At 42.3% G+C, this 8,750-nt stretch overlaps 1 protein-coding gene across 5 annotated transcripts in view; it reads right to left on the reverse strand.

Moving 5' to 3' along the window:
• The window catches only part of LOC120018438 (NADPH--cytochrome P450 reductase-like), a 34,803-nt gene extending 27,612 nt beyond the window's left edge, over positions 1-7,191 (reverse strand). For 3 of the 5 annotated variants that reach the window (XM_038961642.1, XM_038961641.1, XM_038961639.1), the window contains exon 1: positions 2,256-2,366. Coding sequence is in view for 1 of the 5 variants with exons in the window: in XM_038961638.1 (XP_038817566.1) it covers positions 2,256-2,431 (176 nt within the window). In the remaining 4 variants the exon portion in view is untranslated. Of the gene's footprint in view, positions 1-2,255; positions 2,446-7,091 lie in introns of those variants that run through there. The other 2 variants (XM_038961638.1, XM_038961640.1) reach the window with 2 other exon arrangements.
• Between the last annotated feature and the right edge of the window lie 1,559 nt (positions 7,192-8,750).

Below are 8,750 nucleotides of genomic sequence, written 5' to 3' on the forward strand. Positions count from 1 at the left end.
CAAACAGGCAAAACGCCAGTACCAGAGACAAAGTGGAGTCGCAAATCAACGGCTTAAACACGAGGCGTATGTGGCAGGGACTCCAGACAATCGTGGATTATAAAGCGAAAACCAGCCACGTCGCTGACACCGACGTCTTGCTCCAGGACAAGCTAAACACCTACGCCCGCTTTGAGAGAAACAGTGCAGGCCACCACAGCTCCCGTAGACTGCGAGCTCTCGTTCTCCGTGGCCGACGGGAATAAGACATTTGTGTCTTAACCCTCACAAGGCGGCTGGACCAGACAGCATCTCTAGCCGCGTCCTCAGAGCCTGCGCAAACATATTCAAATCTCTCCCTATCCCAGTCTGTCGTCCCCACTTGCATCAAGATGTACACCATTGTTCCTGTACCCAAGAAAGCTAAGGTAACTGAACTAAATGACTATCTACTATACTATTATGTAGCATTCACTTGTCATCATGAAGTGCTTTGAGAGGCTAGTGAAGGATCGTATCAGCTCCACCTTACTAGACACCCTAGACCCACTGCAATTTGCATACCGCCCCAATAGATCCACGGATGACGCAATCTCCATCGCACTGCCCTATCCCACCTGGATAAGACGAATACCGATGTAAGAATGCTGTTCATTGACTACAGGTCAGCCTTCAACTCCATAGTACCCTCCAAGATCATCATTAAGCTCAGGGCCTGGGTCTCTGAACCCCGCCCTGTGCAACTGGGTCCTGGACTTCCTGACGAGCCACCTCCAGGTTGTGAAGGTAGGCAACAACACCTACACTCTGCTGATCATTTATTTCACCTTCACAACAACATCCCCTACCTAGGAAAGGGCTGAAAATAGTAATATATGTAGCCGTAGAAATAAGGTTAATGAAATCAAACTTGCTAACAACCCGATAACATTCATAAACTCAGCAAAAAAAGAAATGTCCCTTTTTCAGGACCCTGTCTTTCAAAGAGAGTTCGTAGAAATCCAAATAACTTCACAGATCTTCATTGGAAAGGGTTTAAACACTGTTTCCCATGCTTGTTCAATGAACCATGAACAATTAATGAACATGCACCTGTGGAACGGTCGTGAAGACACTAACAGCTTACAGACGGTAGGCAATTACGGTCACAGTTATGAAAACTTAGGACACTAAAGAGGCCTTTCTACTGACTCTGAAAAACACCAAAAGAAAGATGCCCAGGGTCCCTGCTCATCTGTGTGAACGTGCCTTAGGCATGCTGCAAGGAGGCATGAGGACTGCAGATGTGGCCAGGGCAATAAACTGCAATGTCCGTACTTTGAGACGCCTAAGACAGCGCTACAGGGAGACAGGACGGACAGCTGGCAGACCAAGTGTAACAACACCTGCACAGGATCGGTACATCCGAGCATCACACCTGCGGGACAGGTACAGAATGGCAACAACAACTGCCTGAGTTACACCAGGAACGCACAATCCCTCCATCAGTGCTCAGACTGTCCGCAATAGGCTGAGAGGCTAGACTGAGGGCTTGTAGGCCTGTTGTATTGGAGTGGCCATCACAAAGCCCTGACATCAATCCCATAGAACATTTGTGGGCAAAACTGAAAAAGCGTGTGCAAGCACCGAGGCCTACAAACCTGACTCAGTTACACCAGCTCTGTCAGGAGGAATGGGCCAAAATTCACCCAACTTATTGTGGGAAGTTTGTGGAAGGCTACCCGAAACGTTTGACACAAGTAAAACATTTTAAAAGGCAATGCTACCAAATACTAATTCAGTGTATGTAAACTTCTGACCCACTGGGAATGTGATGAAAGAAATAAAAGCTGAAATAAGTCATTCTCTACTATTATTCTGACATTTAACATTCTTAAAATAAAGTGGTGATCCTAACTGACCTAAAACAGGGAATTTTTACTCGGATTAAATGTCAGGAATTGTGAAAAACTGAGTTGAAATGTATTTGGCTAAGGTGTATGTAAACTTCCGACTTCAACTGTAAATACTACACATTCACTGTTTTACACTATCTTTTCATAGCACTGGCAAACCATGATCGACCAACATGGCTGACCTTTGGACCAGCATAAGAAGGTTCATGTCCATTCTTGTATTGTAATTCAATGAGTAACACAGTAATAATACTGTAATTGTGCTCTTAACGCTATGGTTAGGCCATTGTGACTTATTTCAACACCAATACTAGGTGGATTTGGTGAGAGATGTACAGCAAGCACCTGGTGTGCATTTAGCACACAGCGAGCGGTACTCACGGTTGGTCGAGCTTCTTGAACTCGGGGATGGGCTCGGCCTTCTTGCGGGACATGAACCAGTAGATGATGAGGCCGGCGATGAGGGTGAAGAGGAAGAGGTCCAGGTTACTGAAGAGAGGCTCTTCCTCCTCCATGGCCTCCGGCTGGGTGCTGCTCTCTGATTCCACGTCCGGCATCGTCACACACAGGCCTGCCAGGACAACCAGACAGGGCAGAGGTTAGAGGCCAGAAGTAGTGCTGTCCAACTAAAAAAGATCTTTGTCGACCTAAAGTCTGTTCTTTCGACCAATCGATTGGTCAAAGTTCTAAACATGTATTTTTCCATATATAGACAGACCCTACGTGTTTTAATAAAATCAACTATATGCATTGAGCTTAACTGATGCTTTAAGCGCACTGTTTGATGAAATAAGACAAAAAAAGAGTGAGTCAGATGGCAAGAAAAGAAAAAAAGACCATACTGCTCCCACTACTGGCTTTTGCAGTCACTGACATTACTCCCCTGAAGTTGCCGGTAATAGGCTACACGAGGAGGAGTCGGCAACCTTTCTCATGTGGAATGCCAATTTATCTTACCATTTCTACTGATCTGTGTGCCAGTTACGATTAAGCCAGGGAGTGCTTGGGGATAAAAAAAAGAGGACGCAGCCTGCACAAAGGGGCAGAGAACGGAGAGGGAAGCGTGTGTTATGAAGAGTGTGAGAAGAGAGAAATATCTGTCTGATTACACCCACTGTGTACCGAACCGGTTTGGCTAAGGACCCGAGTTTTTGGATTACCCCTGGAGAACGGAACAGACAATGAGAACGGATTGTGAAATGGTTGATGATTTCCCCCAATGTGTAAAAATCCCTAATAAAACATTTGCATTCTAAACAAAGCAAAAAAAAGAAATGTCCCTTTTTCAGGACCCTGTCTTCCAAAGATAGTTCGTAAAAATTCAAATAACTTCACAGATCTTCATTGTAAAGGATTTAAACACAGTTTCCCATGCTTGTTCAATGAACCATAAACAATTAATAAACATGCACATGTGGAACGGTCGTTAAGACAAACAGTTTACAGACGGTAGGCAATTACAGTCACAGTTATGAAAACGTAGGACCTTTCTACTGACTCTGAAAAACACCAAAAGAAAGAATGTGCCTTAGGCATGCTGCAATGACGCATGAGGACTGCAGATGTGGCAATAAATTGCAATGTCCGTACTGTGAGACGCCTAAGACAGCGCTACAGGGAGACAGGACGGGCAGCTGATCATCCTCGCAGTGGCAGACCACGTGTAACACCTGCACAGGATCGGTACATCCGAACATCACACCTGAGGAACAGGTACAGGATGGCAACAGCAACTGCCCGAGTTACACCAGGAATGCACAATCCCTCCATCAGTGCTCAGACTGTCCGCAATAGGCTGAGAGAGGCTGGACTGAGGGCTTGTAGTCTTGTTGTAAGGCAGGTCCTCACCAGACATCACCGGCAACAACGTCACCTATGGGCACAAACCCACCGTCGCTGGACCAGACAGGACTGGCAAAAAGTGCTCTTCACTGACGAGTCGCGGTTTTGTCCCACCAGGGGTGATGGTCGGATTTGCGTTTATCGTCGAAGGAATGAGCGTTACACCGAGGCCTGTACTCTGGAGCGGGATCGATTTGGAGGTGGAGGGTCCGTCATGGTCTGGGGTGGTGTGTCACAGCATCATTGGACAGAGCTTGTTGTCATTGCAGGCAATCTCAACGCTGTGCGTTACAGGGAAGATATCCTCCTCCCTCATGTGGGAGGATCCAGGCTCATCCTGACATGACCCTCCAGCATGACAATGCCACCAGCCATACTGCTCTTTCTGTGCGTGAGTTCCTGCAAGACAGGAATGTCAGTGTTCTGCCATGGCCAGCGAAGAGCCCGGATCTCAATCCCATTGAGCACGTCTGGAACCTGTTGGATCGGAGGGTGAGGGCTAGGGCCATTCCCCCCAGAAATGTCCGGGAACTTGCAGGTGCCTTGGTGGAAGAGTGGGGTAACATCTCACAGCAAGAACTGGCAAATCTGGTGAAGTCCATGAGGAAGAGATGCACTGCAGTACTTAATGCAGCTGGTGGCCACACCAGATACTGACTGTTGACCACCCCCCCCCCCCCCCCCCCCTTTGTTCAGGGACACATTATTCCATTTATGTTAGTCACATGTCTGTGGAACTTGTTAAGTTTACGTCTCAGTTTTTTAATCTTATGTTCATACAAATATTTACACATGTTAAGTTTGCTGCAAATAAACACAGTTGACAGAGAGAGGACATTTCTTTTTTTCTGAGTTTAGTTTGTATAAAGTGTATAAAGTTTAAACATGGCTCTGGGCTAATGGCCTGTCGAAATTTCTAACTTTATAATGAAACATGAAGAATAAATGCTAAGTTGTAAGAGCAAGGTTATTGTTGTTGACAGCCTATGCTGATTAATGTTTAGCAATTCACATGTAATGCCCACGTCTGCCAGAGTGCAACAGGTCACAGGAGTTCATATCATGCCTCTTTCCTTATCTTGAGGTTCATGAGATACCATATCGCTCATTTATTAACTTTGGACAAAATAGACAAATTAAAACAGCCATCAAACAATATACCTAATAAAACAATGCATCAATGTATTATTACACTAATAACAAGAGACAGGAACTAAGTTCAGTTTAGCCCAGGAACTACTCTGAAGGAGCTTACCATTACTCCCTAAGGTCCAAGGACTTTATATGTTATTTTCAGAGATAGACTGGCTCTGGCAGCCAAATACTCCATCTAAGCGTGAATCGATGCTCAAATTGCGATACGGTTATAGAAACATAAAGCCCTTTACTTTCATATCACATCAAAATAATTTCGCAAATGCAAAATATACACGGTTTTAACCGGCTTTAATCACAGTTGCAGTAACAGTATTTTTCAATGACAACACGTTTCTGGCGGACTTCTTCAGTTACACACAGGTATTCAGAGCATGCTAGATAGCTAATTAGCACGGTCTTTTATCTTCCGTATACACGCGCTGTAACATGGAGATATGGCCGTGTGGGAACACTAACCCTATAAAAGGTGTATCAATTAAACCTTGTTAAAAAAAAAATTCTAGCTGGTATGAAAGTTAAGGAAAGTTCTTATGCATCCAAAACCATACGTCAAGCGATGTGTCTCAATGTTCAAACAGAGCGTCGGGGGTTCTTAACAAAACATCCCCGTTCAGAAGACGCCTTCATCTAATGACTTGTGTAATGTAATGGAACAGAATAATGATCAAGGGCTACATTCAGTCAAGCGATGCCCAGAGATCTTTTATTTATTTTTTATAATTGCTTGAAAAAATGTGTAGCATGGCTGCTGAGGCAAGGAGACCCCTAGCTCCGCTAAAACCATTTACAACTTTGTGCTGTTTTCAAGGGATTGTTAAATGTTAAATAGTTGGTTTTAATATCATGACTTCTTCAAGAGCATAGTCAGAAGTACACATTTCCGATTATTGCAAAAGTAGTTCCATCAAGGTTATACAGCCAGTACCTGCCTGATGTTCACGGTCAGTCAACATCAATTGATAAAGTCATTTCAGATACGTGAGGGTAGCCTAACCATTTGGCATGTAGCTAGCTATGCAAACAACGTGTCATTTAGCTTGCTTCATCAGAGATTAGGCTTTTATTTATTTATTTTAAAGCTTGTCATCGGCAAGTCCTCATCCTGGTAAAGTGGTCAGTCAGACTTCTGTCATCACCACTATAGATGGCAAGCAAATCAAACAATATTTGGATATAGCCATCTAACTAACCCTATTGACGTGATCTGTTATTAGCTAGCTAGCCAACTTAATGTGGTCAGTCGAATAGACGTGGTCCATCAATCAATCAATCAATCAATGTAGCCTAGCTATCATGTCTGTCAGCCGCAATCGTGATTATACACTTAAAACCCATGTTGAAAAGGGGATAATGTCAGGCAGGCCTACGTTGGCTGGATAAAAAAAAGTACATTAGGTCTACTTATCACTATGTTAAGCCAACGTTTCTACAGGTAGCTTCCAAAGTAAACATGATCAAGTATCGTTAATAGTAACGTTACATCGGCAAATGCGCCCTTCTGCTGCTTGACAGGCAGAGCGCACAAAGGGTTGGAAAGTAACCTAAACCACCTCATCAGGTATAGTTCACTTTTATAATCACTCAAATATCAAATTTATGGTGGCCAATATTGAGAGATATCGTCAGGCTACCCTCGCGTATCTGAAATTGTGATCAATTGATGTTTACTGATCATGAAAAGCATCCAGTTAACTTACTTGCTGTATAATCGGACATTTGTCGTTCTGACTATGCTCTACAAGTGATGATATAACAGAATACTGTTGTTAACATGTATTTAACAATGCCTTAAACGGCACGCAGTTTTATTGATAACGACCAATATAACTTCGAATAGAGCTTGACCACGACATTAGCAATCAAACAACTACTAGCTGACTCTCCAAAGAAAGTGACAAGTGGCAAAGCTGTTAACTAAAAACAGGGTTTGGTATATCAGTAAGTGAACTAGCTTAAACTAAATAGCAAGCTATAGAAATGAATATTTAGCCATTGGCTAATAGCTAACGTTAGCTGTACTTGCTGAAAGTTTGTTAGTTGTACTTCCTTGACAGTTGGCTAGGTTATGTAGCAAGCCTTGTCGAGCTAGCTAAGTTTGAATGAAATTAGCTTTATTACAATCCATTCTCATGACATTAATCCTCAGTGCTGCCAGAGAAACGGCACTTCAGTATATTAAACATTTCCACATCGCTAGACTTTCAGTTAGCTACTTACCTTCCAGTCTTCACTGTCAAGAAAATGCACAACACAATGCAGAAACTTCACGCAATGCCGTGACTCTAGAGGACTAAACCAAACCAGTTTTCTCAAGGGGTGTAGTACTTCCTACTCAAGAGTGGACATACACGTCACGACAGGCTATCTGTAGACAAGGTCAGATCACTTGTACAGAAAGACATCAAAGAATCACCCATTCTCTTTGTCTAACAATTCAATTAACTATGCTTAGTTACTTATTAAAAACGATTTTCTTATTATCTCACTTTGCAGAATACACATTTTAAGAAATGGACTAGTCCATAAAGAGGTTACCCAATGACTTTGTAACCGTAATAATAAATCACAGATCACAGTGCAGTGGTCCAGGGGTCAAGGTTATGTATCCACCGAATAGTACAAAGTGTCTTCACATCTCTGAAGCAAGTTACCTTCAGTCATATTGAAAGATTAGTGTGTATTTTGATTGGTGATAGTAACAAGGACAGATAGCAGTATAGCACAGACCTGAACCCACTGGTGTAAAGTACTTAAGTAAAAATACTTTAAAGTACTAATTAAGTCGTTTTTTTTAGGTATCTGTTCTTTACTGTACTATTTATATTTTTGATCCAGTTTGGCACCACATACCTATGCAAGTCAGGGTTCTCAAGTACAGAAACAGTGTCAATGCTGAGCGTGATCTCAGTGTTGCATTGTCAAAAACTGAGCCCAGAATAGACATGCTTGTTGAAAACTTCAACCAGCCACAGACCTCTCATTAGGACTGTGTGTATGTTTGTGTTTTCTGGTCTACATCTGTGTGATGTGATCAATCAGTTCATTCAAGTTCAGAATAAAACCTATGTATTTTAAGAGCAACAGTTCCAACCTAGATTTTCTATCAACAATAACTTATACAGTAAAATGTACAGTTGTTATCTGTACTGTTACTTAATGTTGCACGATCAAAAAGCCTGTGTCTGTTCTATTATACATCTGTGTGACGTGATCAATCCGTTTATTCCAGTTCAGAATGAAATTATTTATTGTATTTTAACAGCAACAGTTCCAACCTGGACAGGTATGTAAGAGTGTTTTTAATGGGGAAAAATAAACATAAATATATTTATGGGTATTTCATTGTTATTTGTTTTTGTCTATATTGATTTTTTTTTAGGCATAATGTACCGATATTTACGTATAGTTGCATATTTTCCTAAGCTTGGGTCCCAGGAAAACACAGAATTTCTCATTTGGGTCCCAGTCTGAAAAAGTTTAAGAACCCCTGCTTTACAGTCTTGGAGCCGATTCATCCTGAACAGAGAGAGTCCGTTGTAAGAGTTGCCAAAACTGCAACACAAAACATCAATTACCTACTTTACACACACATATTACATACACACAAAACAATTAAGTAATACAAAACACATGCACGCACGCACACACACACACACACACACACACACACACACAAAATCCCAAATGCCAGGTCAATCAAATGTTTAGGGCAGAACTGGGTTCAAATAATTTGAGCACTTGTTTGAGTCTGCCTGGAGTGCCAGATGGGCAGGGTTTGCAATTTTGGGACTTTTTTATTGGTTTATTAAGCCAGGCAACCTCAAACAGGCACAGATAAATGATTTGAAATGATTGTTTCAAGTTTAAAACCCAGGT

This window comes from Salvelinus namaycush, chromosome 23, assembly GCF_016432855.1.
Source record: "Salvelinus namaycush isolate Seneca chromosome 23, SaNama_1.0, whole genome shotgun sequence".
Taxonomy (NCBI): domain Eukaryota; kingdom Metazoa; phylum Chordata; class Actinopteri; order Salmoniformes; family Salmonidae; genus Salvelinus; species Salvelinus namaycush.